This window comes from Castanea sativa, chromosome 1 (assembly GCF_040712315.1).
Source record: "Castanea sativa cultivar Marrone di Chiusa Pesio chromosome 1, ASM4071231v1".
In the NCBI taxonomy this organism is placed as follows: domain Eukaryota; kingdom Viridiplantae; phylum Streptophyta; class Magnoliopsida; order Fagales; family Fagaceae; genus Castanea; species Castanea sativa.
This window is the reverse complement of record NC_134013.1, coordinates 30,789,862-30,817,513: the sequence shown is the minus strand read 5'-3', so window position 1 is coordinate 30,817,513 and position 27,652 is coordinate 30,789,862. Positions and strand designations below refer to the sequence as shown.

At 39.3% G+C, this 27,652-nt stretch overlaps 1 protein-coding gene across 1 annotated transcript; it reads left to right on the top strand.

Annotated features, from left to right (window-relative positions):
* The first annotated feature begins 3,428 nt into the window (after positions 1 to 3,428).
* On the top strand, positions 3,429 to 7,512 carry LOC142608050 (G-box-binding factor 3-like). The gene is made up of 7 exons (XM_075779756.1): positions 3,429 to 3,650; positions 4,778 to 4,935; positions 5,119 to 5,170; positions 5,308 to 5,377; positions 5,682 to 5,887; positions 6,254 to 6,457; positions 7,361 to 7,512. Exons 2-7 carry the CDS (start codon positions 4,799 to 4,801, stop codon positions 7,490 to 7,492), a joined length of 801 nt encoding a protein of 266 aa, XP_075635871.1. The 5' UTR covers positions 3,429 to 3,650; positions 4,778 to 4,798; the 3' UTR covers positions 7,493 to 7,512.
* Positions 7,513 to 27,652: the final 20,140 nt, after the last annotated feature.

Below are 27,652 nucleotides of genomic sequence, written 5' to 3'. Positions count from 1 at the left end.
TTCTTAAAAACGTCACTATCAACTGCCCCCCACTCCATTGCCCCGTCACATATAAGTGACGGGTCATGGAGTTCTCGTTATTGGGGAAATGGTTCGTGCATGGTAGTTTGTGCCATCTTCATTAAATGGTGGGACACATGGCGTAGAATGATTGGCTCCGTGTCTGGACGGGTGTGTCTCTTCGTCTTTCGCGCCTCCTCTCTCCTATATATATCTCACTATTTACATTTTTCCCACTTTTTTCGCCTTGTTCATCTTGAGAGAGAATTCGTCACTGCCAATTTTATCACACCGTCGATCGTGCAACCGTCACCTTCTTGAGACCGTCCTCCTACACGTAAGTTTTTCCTTACCTTTTTACTTTTTCTAGTGACGCCCTTTAGTGAAGTCGTCTGCCTAGGATCTTAGAAAAACCCGTCGTTTGTAGGTAGTCAGATGTCTAGGGAGACGCCGAGTGATCAATCGTCAATCCGCGACGGAGCGGGTTACGACGAAGTTTTCCCATCAGGTCGTGAGCCCGCGGAGGGCCTATCCTGGTCGTCAGAAAGAGAATCGTCAACTCCTTCTGACGGTGAAGTAGAGAGTTCTAGAGGAAGTGAGGTGAGCGGTGACGAAGAAGGGGTAGCCGATGAAGACCAGGGGGTTCGTGGAAGGGCAAGTATTAGTGACGGGGGTGAGAGTGACGGTGACGAGGAAGCCTTAGTGAGCACCTCGGGATCCTCTGGTGATGACCGTCCCTTCATCTTACCCTCAGAGTGGTCCGTCAACAATTTTCTCCCGACGATGTGGGAGAATGTTTTTAAAAATTAGATTTGACTTCCTTTTCTTTTTTATTTGTTCATACGGTGTCTCTTACCGTTCAAAAAAAATGTTAATACTTTAGATATTTAATACTTCATACATATTAAAATAGAAAGGTTAAATTAATTGGTTGAAAGACTCAAAGGTATAGTCTCGCAGAGTTGAAAGGTGGGAATCTATTTTCTCTTCGCAGGTGTTGCTTCGATTTGAGGAGTATTCGCAGCTTACTGGTGATTTCTTTGGCATCATCAGTTGGCGCCGTCTGTGGGTATGGCCTTGAATGCCAAAAAGGCGGCATCCTAATGAGACTGGTTGACGGGTTGTGTATTCCCGTCAGCCTTCTTAAAAACGTCACTATCACGTAAAAATGTTATATATAAACCATAGAATAAAGTGAAATCGCCTATAAAGTGAGTGTACTTTTGGATTAGCATTTTGCTAAAAACTTATTTGTTTATTGTTGTAAATTGGCAAAATTATGGTTATACTTAAAAAAGAAATTAAAAGTTGCACACAAGTAAAAAAGTTGAAAGATTTAAAAAAAAAAAACCCTAATCTAAAACTCATAATATATATATATATATATATATATATATATATATATATGTATATATATATATATATATATGCAAGGTCACGATTCGCACCTGAACCTAATAGTATGAAGGGTGCAGGCCCAAAAAGTTCTATACAATGAAATTTGTAGAGTGTGGGCTTAAAACCTAGGTTTTATGGATGTTGGACAACAAAAATGATGAGCTAGATCCCCAATCTACGTGCGACAAACTGATTATGTAATAGAAATTCTCCTCGGACGTAAGTCGAGGATCACTTGTATTGTTTTTCCTTGTCTTAAAAATATATTACAATTGAAGGTGATGTGTACAATATTTTTCTCTTTCTTCTTTGATCCCCCTGCTTGAATACTTTTCTCTTCCTTTTATATCATCCTCCTTCCCTCCATTTTCCACATATGGCTCAGATCACCAATCTAGATACTTGTCCCATCCACCTCCCTCTTGAAGTTTTCAAACAATAGCTGTAAGACTGATCACTACTGTTCAGAGGTCATTTCTTCATTAATGTGGCCAGAGAGATAGGTGCAGAGTCTTTAATGCGGTGGTAGCAATTTTCTCTAAGATATTTCTTGTTCAGTTTTTTTCTTTGTATCCTTATGGAACACATCTCCATCCACCAAACCTCTTAGAATGTCCTTATAAACGTCACGGCGTATAGTATAGTCTTCACTTCATATAGCCGAGGAAATGCCCTTCCTCGGACTATTTCCACCAACTTCCTTTGCAACAGTTTGCTTATGGGCCTTTAAGTACAGTATCGTTACTACTCTTAAACCTTCCTCGAACAAATTAATCTCCTTGGATTAGGCCCAAGGCCCAAGAACATATCTTGACCTTTTCACCCTCACAATATATATACAGTTTTATGAATAAAATAAAACTTAACACGTAGCCATAGGTACATTAAAAAAGGGTAAATAATTATGAAGAAAATTTATAATAAACACATGAAAAAGCTACTTAATGTTAGCAATAGATCTAACATTGAAAACATTTATATTTGATGATTGCTCGTCATCAACCAATAATATCATTAGTATTTTCATCTATTATATAAAAAAAAAATTAATATAACTTTAGCATACAAAAATATAAATATAAATTGAAAATGAGCCAATTAAATCCATTAAGTTTAAAATTTCATAATAAAGGCTTGATGACCGAGTTAGGTTGGGTCGTGTATTGAACTTAAATGGGTTACTAATTATATTACCCATATATTACTATTTTTTCATTAGGGTTCCAATGAGTTATCGAGTTAGGATTCCATTTTGTCATGTCTAAAGGCACATAGTGCACTTCTCCGACTTTCACAGTTTTCATTTTGACTTTTCATATTTGATTTTGTTTTCAAATTGGTCTTGTCATCTATTTCCATTAGTAATCAGACCATTAAGTGTCGTTTATTAAGATACGTCACTCATATAATGTCAGATGTCCCAGAATTTAGACTACTAAGTATTAACATAAATGAACAACAAGACCAAATATGAAATCAAACATAAAAGGTTAATATAAAATGGGTAAAATATTATTTTGATCCCTAAATTTGACTAAAAATTTGCTTTTCATCCTTAAACTTTAAAATGTTTGTTTTTCTTTCATTCTTAAACTATTGAAAATGTTTCACTTTTTGTCCTTAAACTTTAAAAAAAAATCATCTCTAAATTATTGATTTTTTTTTTTGTCTTTAAACTATTGAAAAAAAAAAAAAACCTTTTTACAAAGTGTAAAGATGAAAAGAAGCAAAAAATGCAAATAAGATATATGCTACATTCACAGCATTTTCATAATACTTAAACAACAAATCTTAACAAAACTACTTTTTTTCTACTATTAACAACCAGTAAAAATTTGCCATTTAAAATTTGTTACGAAAATATCGTAAAAAATAATATGTTAAAAACAACCTTAAATAAAAGTTCAATTTTTGTAGTCCTATAAAATTGAAATAAAATAATCCCATAACAAGAAACAAGAAAGAAGAAACACCGGTGACCGGTCCCACATAAAAAACTCACAAAATATTCAGAGATAATCACACATACAGAGTATAGACATACCATCCATCCAGCTCCAGATCGGCAGATCCAGATTCGTTCCACATGCACCCCGCGTGACCTGTCCCTTTCTCTCTCTCTCTCTCATCAAAACCCTTTCCCTCCAATTCCCATCAATTCCATTACAAATCAACAAGAAACTTACCTAGGTTTAGCTCTCTCTCTCTTCCAATTTTCCCTGCTATTCGTATTTTAACTTTCAACCTTTCCGGTACGTTTTCTTTTCCTTTTTTTTTTCCCCATAGATTGTATATATATATTTTCGGTCTGGTATGTTCAGTTATCGAATAGCCTCTAAACAATGGGACTTTGTTATGAAAAAATTGTTAATTTATTAATTAATTAATGCTCCTCCTTTTAATTTTTTTTTTTTTGAATAATTTGAGAACAGTGAAAAGAAATTGATGAAATGAAAAGGGTTTGATTTTGTTCATTATTTTGGTCTGGACTGAAACGAATAGGCTGCGTGTGTAATTTACTAATTTAAATAAAACATAGAAATTAAAAATAAAAATAAAAAGTTGGGTTTGGTGTAAAATGTGTAAATCTTGTAAATATTACATGGGTACATCAGAAACAATCTAGATCCTGTAAATTTTTGAATCATATATGAATACTGAGTTTGTGATACTAAGGAGTAACTTAGAATTATAAAGCACAAGTAATTTAATATGTATGTATGTGTGTAAAATTGTGCGATAACAATTATTTGCAAATTGGAGTTTGGTAATCACTTGAACATGTTTTATTTTGTTTACTGTTGCATAATACCTGTCTTCCTAATATGTTTGGGTAAATAGGCCTTAATCAATCCCAAAGAATTATTCATAAGGTTCATCTCGATTGGTCCAACCAAATTCAAAGTGTCCGAACCATCTTAAAGGATGAAGTTATTGCTTTAGCTGACCGGGGTCTGGGTTTTCTAGCTTAAGAATCAAGAGGGGAAAAAAGGGGTTGTCCATGGTTGAACTCTGACAATCTAAATACTGATTTTTTTTCCTTGTTTACAGTATAAATGACAACTGTTCCTTGTCATTAAAAATTCCCAAATCATGAAAACTTTGTTTATTTCCTTTTTAGGTTTGAAATATAATGGAAGTGATGACAAAGAGTTGATTTTAAAATTTTGGCTGCCTCCTTCATTGATGTCAATATAACTGGGCATTGTTGAGAGCATATGTGTGTGTGTGTTTTAATAATTTATTTATTTATATATATAAAAAAGTAGCATTTTCACCTAGGAGGAAGGGTGGGGGTTAAAGAAAGCACTTTGTTATACTACACACATGTTAGTTGTGAATAGAAAGTGAATCTTAACAAACTGTCACTAAGGTGCAGGTGGCAACTCCAATCACAGAAATGCCTTTCAAGTCATCAGACAATTTGGATCAAAGCTTAAAAAAGAAGTTAAAAAGATTGGATGGACTTGAAGTATCATTTGGAACTGATACCGCTGCGGGTGATGCTGGAGGCTTTATCCATGAGGCATCGCAGAGGTTCATGGACTACCTTTGGAGTTATTCTTTGCCTTTATATGTTTGTTTATTTATTTTTTGGGGGAGGGGGGGGGGGGGATGTGTGCTCTTTCTGCACAGGCTGAGGTTGTCCTCCGTTCAGCAGCATCCATCGTTTGATTAAGTGTAAATGAAATAAACTCAAAATTTTTTGATTGATTGCAGTTTGGTACATGGAACAGATGGTTCGGAAGATGAAAATGCTGGAAACACTGGAGTAAGGATTCCATTTCCTAAATCTGCTTATTTGTTCATCCCTCTCTCTCTCTCTCTCTTCCCTTTATATCCTTTATGTTGATGAATACACAACATCAAACTATGATCTTCAAATAATTTAGATTTTTTTTTTAATAGGCATGCCAAGCTCAGAGGATTAATGGTTCTGAGAGAGTGCAAAATGGTTCTGAGAGAGTGCTATCCACTGGTAATAATAAGTTTTTAGAGATGGGTTATATTCTTTGCTCACAATTTAAATATGGTTTATCCTTCGACTAGAGAGGCGAGTTTCTTTTGAAAGGGATTAATGCCTCTTGTGGCATCCATTTTGAAATGAAATGTTCAACTTAATTCTCCTCCTCCTTTTTTTCTACCAATTTTGATTAAAAAAGGTTATAGTATATCTCATAGTTTCTGGTTGGCTTAAAGACTGATAAGTCCTATTATTGGTCTTCAGTAATTCGAGATCACCCAATACTAACTAATTTATTACTTAATTATCTGGGCAATAGATGACAACAAGAAAGTCGATACCCAGGTTAGTCCTTCAAGTGAAGAGAAAGGAAATGGAAGAGCCACTAGAGCGTCTGAGGATGCTCCTGCCCCTGCTAAAGTTGCAGAATTCTCCATTGGATTACCGAATGAGATAATAGAACCTAGTGCTGTGTCTGTTGTTTCCTCAGCTGGTGCAGGGTTGGCTTTTGAAGGTTTCATCCTGGTACAGAAATATCTCAACCTCTGGGCTCAAATTTTATGTCTTTCTACTTCGATATGTACGCTAATAAGATGAGAATTAAAAAAATTTACCTTGATTCTTTTGTACTTGTTGAAATTAAACTCATTTACTATTCTGAATTATGATTTATGGTGTTGATGAAAGATTTTCCCAAATTTTGTAAGTCAGAGTTAGGTCAGACAGGGTCAATTTAACCTTGATGTGGGGGGGGGGGGAAGCTCTTGCTTAATCATTGTTCTATTGCTGAGTTTGAGTTTTATCTGAATTGGAATGTGAGACAACTTTAAGAGAATGGAAAGAAGTACTCTTGTAAATTCTCACTGTTCATTCTGAATTTTTTCCCCTCAGGATGAAAGGCAGCTGAAACGGGAGAGACGAAAACAGGCAAACAGAGAATCTGCAAGGAAATCTAGGTTGAAGAAGCAGGCTGAAGTGGATGAACTTATGAGGAGATATGAATCCTTGAATGTGGAGAATACAGCCCTTAAATTTGAATTGGATCAGCTGAAAGAGGATTCCGAAAAATTGAGGATTGAAAATGCTGCATTAATGGTAATCTCATAAAGTCTGTTCGTTTCTTTCTCGGGTGCTTGCACTTTGATTTTAAGAAACTTGTTATTTTGTGCCAACTTGCCACAGTTTTTGGTACTTGGTATTTATGTTTACTTATTCATTAATGCTTGGATTCTATGAGGTAATTAATTATAATGTCTGCGATCAAACTATCAGTTGGCACCAATAGTTGCCTGACTTCAGTTCATGGCTGTTGTTGGGGTGGACTGGGATCTAGGGTAATCCTGTACTCAATTGAACGAAATTTGTCTCACGAGTCTTGAGCCAGTGACTTGGTTGAAGTTATAATTCTTGATACATGGTTGGTATACCAATGAATTTTGCTCAAGTGACTCCTTCCCCTATAAGCATATGGTAGAGGATGTGGTCATGGGTTCAAGATCCATTCTGTGCCTATGCTTACCAATAAAAATAATGTTGGAGTTTTGGTAAGTATGGTTATATTTCATCTAAAAGTGAGAAATCTTCTTTATATGTGGACTAAGGGCCTTAATTTCTACTATGTCAGGGTTTACGGTTGCTGACAGAAACAATTCTATTGTGATTGGAATGGCATATTTGCTGAGTTTAACCAAGACATTACTACACTGAAGCAGCATTTTGGTCAATTTAGTTTGACAGGATAACAAAGATAATGACATAGAAATCTACGATTGAGGATGATGGATGTTTCTTTAGTAATGAATATGTTTAGATTGGTTTGTTTGCTTTGCTATTTGGTTAGTTTGAACATGGGAAATCAGGGAATCCGGTTCTATGTTGCATAATTTACGTTTGCTGTTATCCTAAACCTGTGTTTGAATATTTTCAGATTTTCTCCCTTGAGCAAAGCTGATTTTGTATTCATTTTTAGCTGGAGCTTACATGTCTTTGATTTTGCAGGATAAGCTAAAAAATACACAGGTGGAGCAGCAAGAAGAGATTATTTCTGCTAAGATTGAAGCTGATTTGGCCCAACCAAAAAATTCTGAGAATGTTCCCAACAATCATTCTGTGACCGGGAATGTGCAATAGGAATGTGAAACCCCCAAAAAGACTCTGAAACCGAGCATCATCTATTAGAAACAAGGTCTAGAGCCGATGCTGTTGCCAATGGATGACCATCAAGTTGGTGTGATATTCAGCATATAGTCTATATGTTATTTTTAGTTAATTATGTGGTTTTCACAAAAGATGGAAATCCCAGTTTACTCTAAATGATATACACTTTTACAATAGGCAACTAGTATATAAGCAACAACTTAGCTAGGAGGGACAAACCCCTAATGGTGATTTCAAATGCCCATTTTTTGCAGGTTGCTTTAATTTTTGACATTTTGGCATATGGTTTTTGATGCAGTTTTTTTTTTCTTTTTGTTTTGGGGGGGGGGGGGGGGGGTTTGCCTTTTGAATTGTAATTGAAAAGATGGAAGTACTAAGATATAGAGCCATTGAATACTTTAGGAATAAATGCATTTTTTGTTCCTACATTTTCACCATATTTTTATTTTGGTTCATACTTTTTTATTTTACCACTTTTAGTTCCCAAAATTGAAAAAGCGTTTTTGTTTTGATCCCCACTATTATTTCACTAATGGAAATAGCTTAGATGGTAGTCTGATAGGCAGAGCGCATAGTTGCCACACTAAATGTTAACGGGTTATTAAAATAATATTTTAAAAAATTTGGCATTTTAATTAAGTTCCAAATATTAGCAAATAGATTAAAAGAAAATTGTAGTCAGAAAAAATAAGGAATCTGTTAATGTTAGATAAAAAAAGTGACTTAAATGAGAATTATTTTAAATTTACTAATTTAACTGTTGTGAAAAAATTGTATATTTAGCTCTTTCATAAAAATAAAAATAAAAAATAATAATAATAAAACCTTTAAAACTACCTGTCATAGTGAATGTTCTTGGCTTACCTGGTAATTGATTTTGGTAGTGAGGTCAATTTGATTGCAATCACCCTTTATTGGGCCATTTCTTCCATCATCGTCAACATAAACCAGCTGTCTCGTTCCTTTCATTTTTGCTCATTTTCTAATATTGTAAAGAATGCCAATTGCGTTGTCCATGGCCACTGGCTCCTTTTTGTAATGGTTTTGGTAGCATTAGAGCTGTAAATGAACCAAGCCGTTCATAACAACTCAGGTTTGGTTTGATAAAAAGCTCGTTCATGTTTGTTTATTTATAAACAAGTCAAGCTTGAATTTTAGTTTTTTGCTTTTTTAATAAACGAGTCATAAACAAGCTCGTGAACACTAAGGCTTGATACAAAAGTAACAAAACAAGTTGAGCCTAGGCTTATTTATGAGTTTGGTAATGAAATTGATATGAGCTTGACAAGTAAACTCATTTCCTTCTATGACTTTAATTAATTATAAGTTGAAACTACTCATCCAAACCAAATAGGCTAGATAATAAACTTGATATAGGCTTGATAATATACTTGTGTTGGATCCCAAGCTCAAAAACATAATATTGAGCTTGAGTTTAGGCTTGATATAGAGCTCGAGTTTGGCTTGACTAATGAATCGAATTGAGCCAAGTCAAGCTGAGCTCAAGCTTTTAGACTTTATAACAAACTCAAGCTTGAACATTATTTGTGGGCTTGTATCAAGCTCAAGCCAAGCTTGAACATTTTGATTTTGCTGTCAAATCGAGTTTGAACATTCACTACTCGACAAAGGTCGGCTCGTTTACAGCCCTAGGCAGCATTGTCAATGAACCAAGTCGTTCATAAACGGTTTAGGTTTGACTCGATCAAAAACTCGTTTTTCTTTGTTTGTTATAAACAAATTAAACTTGAGCCTTAGTTTTAAGCTTGTTTAATAAACGAGTCATGCCCAATCCACAAAAAAAAAGTTCATGAACATGTTTGTGAACATTAATAAGACTCAATAAAAAAATAAAAAAACTAAGCCTAAGCTCTTTTATAGGCTTCATAATAAGCTTGATATGATCTTGAAAATGAAACTCCCATCTTACCAAGACTTTAAGTTTAGGATTTAGGAGCACTTGTCCAAACCAAATAGGCTCGATAATAAATTTGATATAGGCTTGATAAAATACTTGTGTTAGATTTCAAGTGCAAAAACTTTCTATAGTTCAAGTTTGAGCATGGTATTGACCTCAAACTTGACTTGGCTAATAAATCAAGCTAAGCTAAAGCTTTTAGAATTTTTGATAAGCTTGAACTTGAACATCATTTATAGCCAATGCTAAATGTACACCATTTGAACCCTCTAACTTGAAAAAAAAATATAGACACACACACACACATACATTGGTACAATTTTAATTTACCATTAAAACTATTTTTGCACACCTTGGTCATGGATCAACCTATCCCAAAACAAAACAACAACACAAATCAACCTATACCAAAACCAAATAATAACAAAAATCACTAATCTCTCTCTCTCTCTCTCTCGACCATTTTATTTTGTTAAGGTTATATAACATTATTATTTTTATGCCACTATCATTATCTATTTCTCTTTTTTTTTTTATGAAAATATTTTAAACGAAATGACAAAACTCAACCCACTTACATTGTATTAATTATTAACTCACACAACCACATTCATTCATACATAAATAATACGCTTGGTGTCTATCATACCAATCAAATACTTGAACAGTTACTAGCTATATATATTGTCTTGTATCACTAACTTTATAATAAAGTTTTATTATAATATGATAACGGTACACACACACATAACAAAACCTCAGTATTTTCTAATAATTAAATTGTGTAAAGTTATATTATATTTATAATAGACATGCACACATTCACATACATCACAATTCATACAAATACATACATACATACATATATATAAATTTATAATAAAGCGATAGACACTCATAACTAGCAAATACTCACTCTTTAATCTTAAAGTCAAAGATACAGAGACAGTTAGATAGAGTAGAGAGATTAGTTGAGATTCATCAACTAATAACGAACTATCATGTACTGATTTCTGTAGATGCTCATTTTTTAGAAGCCCAGCAGGAGGAAAGGCACAAAGACATGGGCAGAATAGAGTGAGATAGAAATACCATTAAAGCCCAAGTGGTAGGAATAATGAATCATGGGTCCGTAAAGCAAGCAAATGGACCCTGAAGAAGTAAATGGGCCTAAGACGGCATGGAAGAAAGAAATAGCAAACCCATGGGCAGTGTAAACGTAGAAAAGTGAGAATGGACCACAACTGTCACAACAGGCCCAGAGCAATGTAAGTAAAGAGAGTAAGGGATAATGGAGAATTCATAAGCCCCAAAGATGAAGTATGAAGTACTTGGGCCAAAAAAGCCCATGGGAATCATAGAATTGGAAAGGGCCAAGGATGCCCCCAAGAAAAGTAAACAAGCCAAGGAGGCCCAAAGGAAAGAAGGCGGGACGAGGAAGCTCGCAAGTGGTAAAGGGCCCAATGAGTTTATGGGGCCATTAGAGAAAGAATGAACAGTAAAGCCCAAAGAGGCCCAGCGGCCCTAGGACAAGCATACCTCACGGCAGGCATAACAAAATGATGCGGCAGGAAACAAATAACAAGGGTTAAGAATAAAAGTATGGAACAGCCCACAATCGGGCCAGGCCTGGCCCCTAAAAGAAGCAAGCCATAAATGAGAAGTTAGGAAAAGCAGCTCACGCTATAAGAAGTCAAAGATGAATGACAGACTGGGCAGATTGACCTTCAGGTCGCGGCAGACACAATTTGGATGAACATGGAGGTAAGGCACGCACAAAGGCCCAGACACCACCAGCCTGTACCCAGCCAATACAGGAAGCAGTGAAAGTCATGGGTCAGAGGTAAGAGGACATGGTTTGGCGGTGGGGAGGGGGAAAAACTCATTTTCGTGTTTCCTGCTCCATCTCTTTTAGAGACAATGTCTTGCTAAGATGACATACCACCCAAAAGAGGTAAAACTGAGTTGGAACCACTAGGTGCATGCCATAAGGGACGGAGAGAAGGAGAGTACTTACACTGTGGCAAGTAGGAATGCCACAGCAAACAAACAAACAAAAGAGCCTTCTTTGCCTGGTGAAGTGAAATGGCCCGACCAACGTAGGTAAGTGGCACTGGCTGGGTGACTGATCAGTCAGTAATGGTCGACAAGGACACCCACACCAGACAAAAATGGCTAAGAGCTAAAATGGTAAAAGCCAAGCATGGCTGGCACTATATAAGGGGCCTTTGTTGTGCACGACAAGGGGGACGGCAACCTCTGGGATATAATTACTAGAATCACAAAGATAGGGAGAGAAAAAAAAAAACCAAGAAGAAAAGAGAGAAAGAATTAGAGAAAATAGAAAGGAGAGTAAAAACGAAAAGAAAGAAAGGAAAAGATGAAGGAATAGAGAGAAGGGTAAAAGAAAACAGAGAGAACTGAGTGGTAGGCATGCACCAAATGGGTCAATCTCCCTCTCCATCTCCAACCCATGTTCTCTGGTAACGTAGGAAGACCTCATTGGACACAAGTCATTTAGGCTCGCCCTTTCAAAGCAATTAATTTCTTCGTCAGAGAGGTTAATCGCATTGAAGAGGTGATTCCCCTTCTTGTATTAGACTTGGCAACCTGTCTTGATTCAGCAAACTGATATTTATTTCTCTTAATAAGCTTATTGTACATTTAATACCTTTTTTTTTTTTTTTCATTAAACGGGCATTCCTTGTCAAAGCCTATTATTCATTTTAATTGAATCGTAAAGGAGCTTTCATTATTATCTTTATTGTATCTGTCTGCCGTAGTTAATGTAACAGTTTTGCCTGCCATGGGCATGTGATCAAAGCCTGATTAACAGGGGGATCGTTTGCGCACAAGCTGGACCAAGGAGGTTTGCTCTTAGACCAATCCTAACTCCCTGATCCAAAAATTTTTAGGTCTACTGTAACAGCAGGCGGCCCAGCCCAACATTTGCAAAAAAATGCCAACACATTTAAATTGGTGACTCCACTGGGGAGTTGAGAAACAGAAAGAGACAGAGATCTTCGTAAACAAATGCCACCAAAATCTAGACAATGCATAATATGAGCATTGCCCCCTCGCAGGCTGAGTCGAGGCCAACAACGCCCTGTCAGCCCAACCAGGCAGAAAACATAAACGAGTTGGAGGCTGAACCTCAACTGCAGGCAAGGAATCCCGCTGACAGTATCAATGCTTTTGTTGAGGTGCTATAAGCACTACAGCACTCACAACAGCAAATGATGGAGGAAATGCATTAGTTAAAGATAGAAAAGACCAAGAAAAAGGGAAGCCAGCATGTTCCAGAGCATGCGGCTGACAAAGAGGAGACGCCAGTCGAAGGCGCCCCGTAAACTGAAGGACAACCTACATCACCATGGCCGAGGTGGCAGCTCTCTTAGAGTAGAAGAGGGCTTGAGCACCCAAGGAAAGGTTCTACACACGAAGACCTCATTGTCCCTTAAGAGTGCTTAGCAAGCCATACTCTGAAAGGTATGAGCCACGCACTTTTGCGCAATATGACGGCAAGAAGGGTAGTGCTGTCGAACACGTGAGCAAATTCATTGATGCTCTTGGCCCTTATACGGCAGATGAGGACTTATGTCTGCGGGAGTTTTCCAAATCACTATGCGACCATGCCTATACCTGGTACATAGGCCTAAAACCAAGATCAATCCCAACCTGGATGACATGGTGGATGTATTTTGCACTAAGTACTTCCACGGAGAGGAAACAGTGACGCTTACTACTTTGCAAGCTACCAAGTAGAGAAACGGAGAAGATTTGATGGAATACATCAAGAGATTCAAAGACATAGCGCTTGATTGCTATGACCATTGCGAGGAGAAGACATTAGTGGAGATGTGTATGACGAATATGATCAGAGAATACAGAGCTATTCTGGAAAACTCAGAGATTTCCCAATTTGCACAGTTGTTACAGAAAGCTAGAAAGACCAGTCAATTAGTGAAGCTAAGTTCTGACAAAAGGAACGTCCCGCAGGCTATGGTGGCATCCACCAACGAAAGGAAGAGAAAAATAGATGGGAGGGAGTACGATACCCTTCGCCAATACCATGCACCCTTAAGGAGCTGGATGTGCTTTTAGATGGGTGGATAACTAAACGAGTTTTTAAACCCAATCAAGTGCCAAGGAGCCCACAGAAGAAGAACGGAGGGACCCACGCTTCTGCTGCTTGCACAATTATGTGCAACATCCTACTGCAGAATGTTGGGCGCTCCGCAGACTGGTCCACCGCAGGATCAAAGAAGGGACCCTGAAGCTGAAGCAGCAAGAAGTTCAGAGGAACCCACTCTCGTTCACAAACGGAAGGGCGTGGCGGCGGCGGTAATCTATGCGGACCCTGGGGAGGATGAGGAGGAGAATCCAACCATGCCTACCACGGTAATCACCACCTTACAAAGGAGCTCTAAGTTCAAAAATCTGTTTGATCAACTAGGCCTTATAGCGAAAGAGTGGAAGACAACTACAGAGGCCCTGGTAAGCATTGCTTCCACGACAAGAGTAGAATGCTTGTCAGCAGAAGTTGCAGATGATAGGGCTCTCTTACAGGAATCAACTGAAATTATCTTCAATGATGAGGATATGGAAGTAGGGTGCCCTGACCATAGGAGGCCCCTTTACTTAGCTGCATCTATAAATCAGATCCCCATCAAGAAAGCTTTGGTGGATACCGGCACCTTGGTAAACCTAGTACCATTAAGCACCCTGCAGGCGACAAGAATCTCAGAAAGAAAAATCCAAGGGTGCCCAATGGAAGTAACGGGGTTCGGAGGAAGCGGTGAATATACAGCCAACCACATTCAACTATGGTTAAAAGTAGGCCCTATAGCCTCTTTGGCCCAGTTCCATGTGGTAAAGACGGAAGTTTCATGCCATGTGCTCTTAGGGAGTCCATGGCTGCACAAGCACGGGCTGGTATCATCCACTTACCACCCATGCGTGAAAGGGAGGTTAAATGGCAAGATGATACGCATAGCGGCAAACCCATCACCATTTGAGCAAGCGGAGGCTCATTTAGTAGAGACCATGGGGCACCTTTGTCCCTAGGTGGGAGGATGTTCGAGGTGACCCTGAACCTAATCTAAAAGAATTACTCTCTCAGAAGAAGAAAAGAATAGGAACGACTACTGTAGAACCAGGCAACGCGCCACAATGTGTCAGGGTCCGAGGATCCAACAGCAGGATCGTGTATAAACTATGAAGGTACATGGGGCCCATGAGTGAAACACAAGCTGGCCCTAGACAAGCATGGCAACACAAAAGCCTAGTGTGTTGCATAGCTCAAGAAGGCTCAGAAGAAGGAAACCATGGAGAAGGAGATGAAGAGGTTACGACAGATAAGGATTTATAGGTTACGGCAGAAGAGAAGATGGAGGAAGTCAACTTGGGATCCGACTCACAGGAGCCAAGGCCCATCTCAATCAACTCAAAGTTGTCAGAAAAAGAAAAATCGAAGTTCATACTACTGTTGAAGGAATACAAAGACGTTTTTGCGTGGAATTAGAGTGAAATGCCAGGATTGGATCTTGGGTTAGTAGTGCACACGCTGAATGTGGACCTAGAGGTCAGGCCAGTTGCCCAGCCTGCCAGAATTTTCCATACTAAAATAGAGGAACAAATAGTCAAGGAAGTACAAAAGCTGTTGGCCGCAGGATTCATCAAACCCATTCAACATCCACGTTGGTTATCCAACATAGTGCCAGTGAAGAAGAAGAATGGGTAGATAAGGTGCTGCGTAGATTTTAGAAATCTCAACAGGGTCTGCCAAAAAGATGAATTCCCACTGCCAAACATAGACCTACTAATAGATTATGTAGCAGGAAGTGCCATGTTTTCCTTTATGGACAGGTTCAGTGAATACAACCAGATTAGAAAGGCGCCAAAAGATGCAGAAAAGACTGCTTTTAGAATACCTATAGGCAACTTTTACCAAACAGTAATGCCATTTGGGTTAAAGAACATAGGTGTAACTTATCAAAGGACAATGACGGCTATATTCCATTACATGATGCATCGGGAATTAGAAGACTATATGGATGACATAGTGGTGAAGTCAAAGAAGCGGGAAGAACACATTCAAGTGTTGAGGAGGGTATTCGAAAGATGCAGAACTTTCAGACTTAGAATGAACCCCCTTAAATGCGCATTCGAAGTATCATCAGGGAAATTCTTGGGTTTTCCAATCCACAGCAAAGGAATAACCATAGACCCAGCCAAGGCTACGACCATAGCCACTTTGAAGCCTCCAGCCACGGTGAAGGAGTTGAAAACTTTTTTGGAAAAGGTCTCATATATTCAAAGATTCATCCCCGGACTGGCATCCATCACCTCTGCCTTCTGGAAATTGTTAAAAAATGGGCAAAGCTTTGAATGGGGGGAGGCACAGCAGGCAGCCTTTAAAAGGCTACAGCAAATCATGATGAATCTCCCTACCATGCAAGCTCCAGTCCGCAGGAAGCCACTATTGTTATACTTAGCTACCAACCAATACGTCATGGGTGCGCTGATTGCTCAGGAGGACGAAAATGGTGTAGAACAACCAGTTTATTACATCAGCCGAGCTCTAAAAGAAGCAGAAACTCGCTACCCAAAGGCAGAAAGGGCATGCTTGGCTATTGTATATGCCTCGCAAAGGTTACGACATTATTTCCTAGCCTATGAGGTATGGCTGATGACTAAGTCTCACGCCATCAAAGCCTTATTGCGATAGCCAATCCTCTCCGACAGAATAGCCCAGTGGTTGCTGCAATTGTCACAATACGACCTAAAAGCAGGAACGCCCAAGGCGGTAAAGAGCCAGGCTATAGCAGATTTGCTAGCATAGTTCTCGGGAGAAGAAGAATTCCCGCTCGATGATGAAGTCCCAGGAGAAGTAGCTGCAGTAGAAGAAGTCGGAGAATAGTGGTTGATGAAATTTGATGAGTTTTCTACTACCCAATCAAGGGGAGTGGGAGTAGTTTGTACCATGAAGAAAACGAGGTTATAGAACTATCATTCAAATTGGAATTCCCCTGTTCAAATAACATGGCAGAATATGAAGCCTACCTAACTGGGTTAGCCACGACCCTTGAAATGGGGGTGAAACACTTGAAAGTGATAGGGGACTCAAACTTAGTAGTCTACCAGATCAAATGAAGTTTCTCTTTAAAGGAACCCAGCCTAGCCCCTTACCGGGTGGAAGAAAGGTTTTCGACCTTTGAAATAGAGCACACGCCAAGGAGTGAAAATAGGTTCGCAGATGCGGAGGCCGCGTTAGGCTCACAAATAGTATTTGAAGGGGATAGTGCCAAGATAGAAGTCAGTAAGAGAAAAGAATCTATTATCAAAATATTGAAGGAAAAGTTCCAGGTTGAACAATGTGAAGAGGATTGGTGGAATCCCATAAGGGAGGTCCTGATGAAAGGAGATGAGCCTGCGGAGTTGAAGATACTAAAAGATTATGCTCTGGTAGGAGGAGAACTATACCGCAGGATGCCAGGAGGGGTTCTGTCTAGGTGTGTGGGGCAAGAAGAGGCCAGAGAAAGTTAAGGGAAGTACGCGACAAGGCATGCGGATCTTGCAGGGAGATCAGCCTTTACCGCAAACTCCAAAGGGCAGGCTTTTACTGGCCAAGTATGGGAAAGAATGCGGACCAAGTCCAAATCCAATGTGAGACCTGCCAGCTTGCGGCTGACAGGGAAGAAAGCTATGTTGTGTTCATTAGCAAGGATTGGAGAAAGCCATTCACCTAGTACCTAGTAGAAGGTATCTTGCCACAAAAACACAGTGAACGATACAAGCTTAAAAGGCTAGCAACACGTTACTTTCTGCACAATGGGGGTCCTCTTCAAAAAAGGGTATGATGGAGACTCACTACACTGTCTGGGACCCGAGGAAGCAAAAAGTATGATAAAGGAGGTATACGCGGGAGAATGTGGAGAGCACCAAGGAAAGAAGAATTTATATAGATTTCTGCTACAGATGGGCTACTACTGGCCTGCCATGAAAAGGGACACAGCAAAATTTATAAAAAGATGTCACAGCTGCCAGGTACAGGCTAACTTGATTCACACCCACCTGCAGTAATTGCACAATATGGTCACCCCATGGCCATTCCATACTTGGGGGCTTGATCTGGTGGGGCCAGTCAACCCACCATCACATGGATACATATGGATCCTAGTGACTACGGAATACTTCACCAAGTGGGCAGAGGTAATACCACTTCGCAAAGCCACGAGAAGAGCGGTGGCAAACTTCATTAAGGAAAATATAATAGTAAGGTTCGGGGAGCCCCATAGAGTCATCGGCGACAATGGCACGCCATTTGTCAACAGTGATGTAAGGAGAATGTTGGAATTCTACCAAGTTAAACATCATCGATCATCACCTTACTATCCGCAAGGAAATGGGCAAGCAGAGGCGCAAACAAAGTTCTCATAAAAATCACCAGTAAAATGAGTCAAGAGTATACAAGAGGATGGGTAACTCATCTGCCAAATGCCCTTTGGGCCTACAGAAACTCGCCGAAGTCAGCCACAGGATTTTCACCTTTCTCCCTGGTCTACGGAATTGAAGTGATGAGCCCAACAAAAATAATAACCCCTTCCCTACGGGTTATGCAAATAAAAGAAAAGGAAAAGGAGAAAGAGGTCTTTGCGGTAGAAAGATATGAGGACTTAGAAGGGCTTGATGAGAAGAGAGAAGAAGCTTAGGAACGCAGCCGCAGATATAGACGAAGGATGACAGAAGCTTACGGTAGGATGACCAAAGAAAGGGTATTCGCAGAAGTGCAACTCGTGTTAAAAGTGGTAGATTATGTCAGGAGAGGCATGGTAGGACCATCTAAGTTTGCACCAAAATGGGAAGGACACTTTGTGATAAGAGAAGCACATCCCACTAGGTATTACCGCTTAACCTAGACGGATGGCAAGGATTTGATGAACCCAATCAATGGGAAGTGACTGAAATTTTATTATGAGTAGAAGGAAGGAGAATGAAAGGTCACGAAATCACCCTTTTTCTTTTTGAAGAGTATTATGTTTCCCTTTTGTTTTCTTTTATCTTTCAAGCGACTATGTCACAAAACAAGGAATTGTAACATACTTTCATGAAATATGCAATGAAAAGTTATGAAGCATTAAAAAACATACCATGTCATAATAGTAGCAAGAAAAGAAAGCGGTTATCGAGTGTAGCATTTTATAGTTACAAAACCCAAATTGTAGCAAACCCGCCAAATAAGTGCCAAAAAAAAAAAAAGGGAAACATAAGAGGTACTAAATAAGAAAGGGATCACATTAGCGAAGTCCGGAGATAAGAGTCTGTTCACCAAAACGGCTAGAACCACTGGTGCTAGAAATAAGGCGCTCAGGACGACCCTCCAAGTCTGCCACCTCTTTCTTCAGGACCTCAAGGCGTGCGTCAATGGCAGGCTAAACCTTCCTCATAAAAAAGGCACGAGCAATCTCATGGAGATGATCCAAGATGAACTCTATAGCAAATCCCACACTAACAAGCTCCTGAATCGCTGCCCTCCACTACGGGATCCTCTTAGTTGAAACAATGTCAACGAAGTTATGCTCGATGTCATTCATCACACTCCCTAGCAGCTTCAGAAAATGCTCCCTGGTAGAACGACTATACCTGAACTCTCACATAAAATCACCACGGCTATTGTAAATCACCATAAGATGGGAAGCGCAATCCTCAAGAATCTTAAAGCCATGGAAGTCAACATAGGCTGGCCCAGACCCCAGAAATCTGCAGGATCGAGGTCGTTAACCTTGTGCTGGTCGAAGCGGGTGAAGAAGGCTGTAGTCTCACTCGTCGGATCCGGCGTTGTAGCAGAACTGCTACCCACCTCAAACTGAGAAGGAACAGTGGGAAGCAACCTGGCAGAAGGTGTAAGAAGTGGAGTAAGGATACGCGAGGCAAGCAAATTGAAACGCATAGCAAATGGAGAAGGGAGAGAAGAGGAAAAGTGGAGTTCACCAGGGCCTACGAGAGTGGGGGCTGTAGGAGCGGCAGAAACAAGTGCTACAAGTGCGGCAGAGGAAGTAACTGTAGGCATATCTTTGTCTGCTGCAACTTCTAGTTCTTCAAAGGTCTCTACAACAAGGAAGAATGGACATACAAAATAATGGGAGACCGCAGCAGGAGGAGTGTTACTGATATGTACAAAAAAGAGATAGCAAAAGAAAAGGGGAAATGAAAACTTGGCAACACAGGGAGATATGTACCCATGAATTCAACTCTGTGCCTAGAAATTTCTTCTTCTCCTTCAGATTCGGAAACCCTCTTCTTCTTGGCAGGTTCATCATCAAAGTCCTCTAGAACATCCTCATACTCTTCAGAAGACAAGTCTGCGGCGAGACCACGTGTGGCAGAAATAGGAATGGAGGAAGGAGTGACCACTAAAGAAGAGCCATCATTCACAGCCTAGGATAAAGATGCGAAAGGATCACTGGTGGACATAATAAGAGGTGTAGCAGGAAAAGCCTTTTCCTGGGAGGTGGGTGTCAAGGTAGGAATGGGAATGGTCTCGAGCTCATCAAGCGGAAGAGGATGGGTAGCAAACAAGTCTTCCTTGTACTTCGACTGCAAAAGAAAAAATAAAAAGAAGGGAACAAACCAGCAAGAACATGGGTTAGCCGCAAGAAGAATCCTAAACAAGAATGACAAAGAATAAGGGAAAGTTAGAGATGACATACCCTCTGCTTAGTAGTGGAGGGCACTTTGGGAGGGGAAATTTTCCTTTTTCTGCCCCGTGTCCAGCTGGAAGGAAGAGCATCAGTGGATGGCCGAGGAATGGTAGGCCTAATCTTGCCTGCGGCGGAGCGCTTGCTGGAGCGAGTGTGAACAAAAAGAGGAGTAGTGCTCTCTAATACTATGTTACTCATAGGAGGCAGATCACCTTCAAAAGGAATAATATCTGAGCAAGTCTCAGAAGAGTTATCACCTGCCTTCTTCTTTGCAAGCTTGGACTTGGTAGAACTTTTCTTCGCTAGCACAGGGATATTAGTCACTTTCACTCTTTTCTCCCAACCTGCGGGGTAATCGCCAGCGTGCCAGTACCACCCTTTCTCTTCCTTGACCCACTCGAATATGGCAGAACAACTTTATTTTCTAGCATAGGCCCACACAAATGTAGAAGGTAGAAGCAAGCGGGGGTTGGCGGAGACAATTGCACTAAGCCCATCAGGAGGGATGAGGGAAAATCCACGGCTGCTTAATAACTCCTTCTCAAAAGAAATCATCACTGCCCGCCAATACCCATGCATAGCAGCAATGTAAATGCCTTCCCTATGAGAGCTTGGAATAGTAACTGCAGTGAAGTGCCGGCTCCAAAACTTAAAAAGCAGTGTGCCGCAGGAAAGGTCAGATGGAAGTAGGAGACTCCGCAAGAAAATAGATGTCATCAGGAATGTCCTGATCCAATCCAAATTGCCTCCTCACACAGTTGGCAGGATAATGTACAAACCTGACACCTTCATCAGCCAAATAGGGCAACCACCCAGCATTGGTGGCTGCTAAATATGTTATACCCCTTTCCTCAAAGCTAGTCAACGGGGTAGTAGTGCTAACAACATCAACAAATGTACCTATAACAGAATCTAAACACGTATAACTTGTACCTAAATTCCTATACGCCCTCCAAGAAAACCCAACTCCTTTATCGAAGAATTCAACAATAGGATGCCCAATCAGTTTTAAACTAGCCTAACGAAAAGCCAAAGGAAAATCGGAATCAAACCTACCACAGAAGTCCGTGATAACCTTCGGGCACAAACTGTACTTTTCTTTAGCAAGGCAAATGGGCTTACATTTTGTTAGATGCTTGGGGCAACGTTCATACAACATGTGCTGCAAGATGGTACTGTGAACAGAAGTAGTGATCAAGTGACAAGAACCTGCCTAACTCTCGTCGCTTCACAGGATGTCTAATTGGACATACAGATGCCCTAGGAACATGGGTGCCAGCGGCAGACTCACCCCAACAAAAATCTTAATGGCCAAACAAAAGTACAGAGGCTTCACAGCATAGTGGGGGTGAGAACCAAAAATGAACTTACATAACCAGAATGTGACAAAGGCTACACGGCTAGCGGCGGCAGAGAGCTTTGAAGGAGAACTAATCCAATACGACAACTTGGCGTTACCACTCATCCTTTTCTTCAATTCGGCCTCTATGGCCTCCTTCTCTGGAGAAAGCTTAAGAGTGGCAAGATCGACATCGCCAAGAATGGGTAGAAGCAACTAATTCGCCACGTCCTCCAAGGTTACGGTGATCTCACCGCAGGAGAGGAAGAAAGTGTGGGTAGTGGTGCACCATCGATGGACTAAGTGGCGGAGATTAAACAAGTCCCTAAAATTGGCCAAACGATGGGATACACCGGCCCGTTGAAGTAAACCCATGAAGCCCGTGTCAGACAACTCTCTGTCTACCTATTCCTTCCAACCCAAGGTAGCGCCGGACCTAAACTCGAAATGGAGGGGCACAGGGAGTGAAACGCCTTGGCAGATAGAGAGATCGAAGATCGAAAAGGGCAGTGGAGCCCAAGAAACATCAAGGCTTCGTCAGCAGAGGGCAAGCCACACACGGCTCGGCGACGGTGGCGCATAATCACCAGGGACTTTAGGGAAATGGCCCTGAACATCATACCAAGGATCTATTAGGGGGGTGCACTCAATGTTAAGGTCGTGCCGTTCTACTTCCTCATCGAAATGGTCCGACTCGGAATAGGCAACCTCTTTGCCTGCCTCATGTACAGCAGGATCATCAACAACCTCCTTTCCTTTACGGCGGGAAGAGGTTTGACTTTTCACCGGTGTCATAGTGTATCGGTTGATAGGAGAGGACGATTTGTGGTGATTAAGAAGAAAGACACAAAGGGTGAAGGAGGAGAGGAAGGGTGTTTGTGTCCAAAATCTGAAGGGACTCGGTCTTAAATACCCGCGTCATGGGGAAGGGTGCAAAGGGATGCGATGGGTCAGTCAGCGGATAAGGGAAGAAGTTAATGAAGCGGAGGCTGTGTTTCAAAATAACTGCTAAACTGGGAAATTTGAAGAGACAACACTGTTCATGGCAGGAAAAGAAAAAAAAATATGTGTATGAGTTGGGGTCCACTTTTCAAAAAAGCCTGCGAAGGAAAAGAAGAAGAAGAAAATAGAAGGGATAGGAAAGTCTTTATTCACATATGAATTGCAGAAGCATTTCATACGCTTAGGGGGCTAAATGTAGATGCTCATTTTTTAGAAGCTTAGCAGGAGGAAAGGCCCAAAGACATAGGCAAAATAGAGTGGGATGAAAATACCATTAAAGCCCAAGTGGCAGGAATAATGAATCATGGGTCCGTAAAGCAAGCAAATGGACCCTGAAGAAGTAAATGGGCCTAAGACGGCCTAGAAGAAAGAAATAGCAAATCCATGGGCAGTGTAGACGTAGAAAAGTGAGAATGAGTCACAGCTGTCACAACAGGCCCAAAACAATGTAAGTAAAGAGAGTAAAAAATGGAGAATCTATAAACCCCAAAGATGAAGTACGAAGTACTTGGGCCAAGGAAGCTCAAGGAGTTAGCAAAAGCTTATGGGAAGCATAGAATTAGAAAGGGCTGAGAATGCCCCAAGAAAAGTAAACGGGCCAAGAAGGCCCAAAGGAAAGTAGGCGGGACAAGGGAGCCCGCAAGTGGTAAAAGGCGCAATGAGTTTATTGGGCCATCAAAGAAGGAATTAACAGTAAATCCTAACAAGGCCCAGCGGCCCTAGGATAAGCAAACCTCACAGCAAGTATAACAGAATGATGTGGCAAGAAACAAATAACAAGGGCTGAGAATAAAAGCATGGAATAACTCACAATCGGGCCAGGCCCAGACCCTAAAAGAAGCAAGCCATAAATGAGAGGTCAGGAAAAGTAGCCCACGCCATAAAAAGTCAAAGATGAACGGTAGACTGGGCAGATTGACCTTCAGGTCACGGCAGACACATGAGCAGCGGGCAGAAATTGGATTAACATGGAGGTAAGGCACGCGCAAAGGCCCAGACACCACCAGCCTGTACCCAGCCAATACAGGAAGCGGTGAGGTCATGGGTCAGAGGTAAAAGGGCATGGTTTGGTAGTGGGGAGGGGGAAAAACTCATTTTCGTGTTTCCTGCTTCAGCTCTTTTGGAGGCAATGTCCTGCTGGGATGACATACTACCCAAAAAAGGCAAAACTGAGTTGGAACCACTAGGTACATGTCATGAGGGACAGAGAGAAGGAAAGTACTTACACCGTGGCAGGTAGGAATGCCACGGTGGACAAACAAACAAAAGAGCCTTCTTTGTCTAGTGAAGTGAAATGGCACGGCCAATGCAGGTAAATGGCGCTGGCTGAGTGATTGACCAGTCAGCAATGGTCGGTAAGGACACCCACACCATATAAAAACGGTTAAGGGCTAAAATGGTAAAAGTCAAGCACGACTGGCACTATATAAGGGGCCTTTGCTGTGCACCACAAGGGGGACGGCAATCTCTGGGATATAATGGCTAGAATCACAAAGATAGGGAGAGTAAAAAAAAAACCAAGAAGAAAAGAGATAAAGAATTAGAGAAAATAGAAAGGAGAGTAAAAACAAAAAGAAAGAAAGGAATAGAGAGAAGTGTAAAAGAAAACAGAGTGAACAGAGTGGTAGGCATGCACCAAATGGGTCAATCTCCCTCTCTCTCTCCAACCCATGTTCTCTAGTAATGTAGGAAGACCTCACTGGACACAAGTCATTCAGGCCGCCCCTTCAAAGCAGTTAATTTCTCTGTCAGAGAGGTTAATCTCGTTGAAGAGGTGATTCCCCTTCTTGACTTAGACTTGGCAACCTGTCTTGATGCAGCAGACTGATTTTTATTTCTCTTAATAAGCTTGTTCATTTAATACCTATTCTCTTATTGTTGTTTTCATAAAACTGGCATTCCTTTTCAAAGCCCATTATTCATTTTTATTTGAATCGTAAAGGAACTTTCATTGTTATCTTTATTGTATCTGTCTGCCGTAGTTAATGTAACAGTTCTGTCTGCCATGGGCATGTGATCAAAGCCTGATTAACAGGGGCATCATTTGCGCACAAGCCGGACCAAGGAAGTTTGCTCTTGGACCGGTCCCAACTCCCTAATCCAGAAATTTTTTGGGCTTAGTGTAACAGCAGGCGACCCAGCCCAACATTTGCAAAAAAGGCCCACACAATTTCAAAATATGAAAATTATAAAACTTCATGTACTAGCATTTTTTTTTTTTTTTTGTGTCTGTAACTCCTTATAATCAAGTTCTTTTTATTATTATTTAATTTAAGTTTCTTAATAACACCCATGAAAAAAAATTCTTTGAGCCACCACTATATATAGGCTCAGTTCAAGTTCAAAAGGAGCTTGAACGTTTTACATTCATTGTCGAGTCAAACTTGAACACTCATTACTCAACCATGTTCGACTTACTTACAGCTCTAGTTTTGGGGCCATTCCCATCTCCAATTTTTCTACCCATATCTTGGAGATGGATGATGGCTGGCCAGACCTCACTCTTATATTCAATAAAATTCATTATTCAGCTAATATACATATATATATATATATATATATATACACATATGTATATATTATTTTAATAATATTTACAATAATTTCCCCCCTCCCCTAAATATTATATTGAATGTTAATAAAATGTTGTTTACAAAAAGAATCCAAGAGCTACCTCCAATTTTAGGTTTGGCAATTTGTTTATGACCTCTCTAAAAAAAATATAAAAAAATACACCCATACTTGTTTACACATGAAAATATATTTTTGATGGACTAATATTATTAACAATTTCATACCAATTCATGTTATGGAGGTTTAATTAATGTTTGCTTTCGGAGAATGAGGTAGGTAAGTAAATTGTAAGATTTTTTGTTTTTTATTTTTTATTGTTGGTATAAGGTTGTGGATTAAATTAAGTGGGTAGCATAATCTAGGTGTGCTTATATGCCCTTGGTTTCATATATTAATTTTCTAGGAAATAATTAAATTTCATGATTATTTAAATTCATTTATTTGCGAAAAATATTTTTAATTTTTAATTCTTACCTATGATATAAGAGAAAATTATAAATAAAAAAAAATTTTAACAAATTGCATTGGGAAGAAAGCTTGATTAACTAAATTTTCAATGGCAAGTTGGTTTTCTCTAATAGCATTTAGAATTTATAATATCAAAATTGTTCGTTTAATTTAATTAATTTTAAATAGCTAAGGATGCTTGGTGCATAATTTTGTTTCTTTAAAAAATTTTATTTATTCCCATATGGTTTTTGAAATATATATAGTTACGGGGAAGAAGAAAAAAAAAAGTGAATATATTTTTTGTGGTTAATACGCTTATCCACTCCAAATTAAATGTGTCTTAGAATGACTTTAATATATATTTTTGATTTAGTAAATGATAATTTTAATATTTATAGGGTAATGAAAAACCTTTTTATATACATTATGACTTGATGTTTTGGGTATTTAATAGGTAATCTAAGGGGTATCGCAAATATAATTAAAATTGTGTCTAAATTATAAAAGTAGAGGAAGATATTGCAGTGTTGCATTCATGTAGTAGAGATTTTCATTTTCCTTATCATTGGAACTTTCAAAACCTAATTTCTTCCAAATGAAAAATCCCCATGACACACATAAATACTCATCGAAAAGCTTGTATAATTTCCTACAAGATGCAATAAACCTCACTAAAATCCATCAAGTGTAGCCCAAGTTATGCCCAGATCAATCCAACTTAAAAGGCACACCCACCCATCCCAAACCCCTTCCATTCACACATCCTCGTACACAAACCAAATTACTAGTAATGAGTAAGTAAACACAACTCTCTCCTCCTAATTAACTTGATGTTTGATGCTCTTGCAAGACGGAATGACCAAGCAAGGTGATCCTAGCTTCCTCACCTGATGATTCTTCTTCAACCGCACTTTATTTATCTATTTATTAAACTTCCTGATAAGGACTTCGTCTTCATCTAATTCGTTCTGGCAGGTTTGGTTTTGTTGGATTTAATTGTTTATTGAGTAAAATAAATAAAAGAAAAAAGAAAAAGAGATGTGGTTAGTTAGATTCGGCTTTGATTTGGTTCAATTGGGTCTTCCCTCTTCCAAGAAAAAGAAAAGGAGTTTAGATTTGTCATTGGATGCAAAATAATTTGTATCACTGATGTGGTTTATTAAAACAACACAAGTGATTTTAGTGCTGAATTTGTAAATAAGCCTAACTCCTCGCAAAGTTTGAAAGGAGTGATGTACTTTGCGACTTAGCGTATGCCCTATAATGGATTATTCATAAAGTAATAATAGGCTTTGGTACAATTGCTAACAAATTTGCTTATTTAAGAATGTTATATAAGAGCATCCACAGCAGTGGAGCTAAAAATTTAGCAATTTAGCTCCACTAAAAGTTACTTTATCTATTTTACCTACACACATGCTGTAGCAGTGGATCTATTTTAGCTTTCAACACAATAAAATAATATAAACATCACAATAAAATAATATATCTACCACAATAAAATAATACATCTCACTACAATAAAAACACCACAATAAAAAAGGTAATGTGAACACAAAATAAAAAATTACTTTTTTTTAGCTCTCATGAACAGTGCACATCTATCTATAGATGTGCAGATCAGAAGAATTAAAAAAATATAGATTTAGCTCCACTGCTGCATGCTTCTTTTTGGTGTTTTGGTGGAGCTAAAATAGCTATATAGCTATTTAGCTCCACTGCTGCAAGTGCTCTAATATGCTCTTTAACTTTATATTTCAAGGATCAATACAATTGGAGGAACCCTACCGGTGCAATCTTCTACAACAGAGAAGATTGGCTTTCACTGATTTTTGTAGAGTTACACTCATAAGCCGATTAGTTGAACCCTGTATGTTTTTGTTGGGATTAACTGGCTCACTTATTAGTAGTTTGTATATTTGCAATTTCCTAATGTGTCTCAAGCAAATTGTCTACAACATATTTTTGTTTTGTTGATTAATTAAACCTTTTAGTTTTGGTTTTTCATTTTGCTACTGTATGTGAATATGTTGTTAAAGAGGGAGTGACTGTGGATCCTTATTGTTCCCTCATGTATCTCCTGCTCTAAAATAATGTTTGCATAAACTTTTGTAAAAAAACACTAGAATGATAAATAGAAAATTCTG

Coding starts and splice junctions, on each gene's coding strand:
- LOC142608050 (XM_075779756.1), top strand. CDS start 4,799: ATGCCTTTCAAGTCATCAGACAATTTGGATCAAAGCTTAAAAAAGAAG. Junction 5,378..5,681: donor TGAGAGAGTGCTATCCACTG/GTAATAATAAGT, acceptor TCTGGGCAATAG/ATGACAACAAGAAAGTCGAT. Junction 5,888..6,253: donor CTTTTGAAGGTTTCATCCTG/GTACAGAAATAT, acceptor TTTTCCCCTCAG/GATGAAAGGCAGCTGAAACG.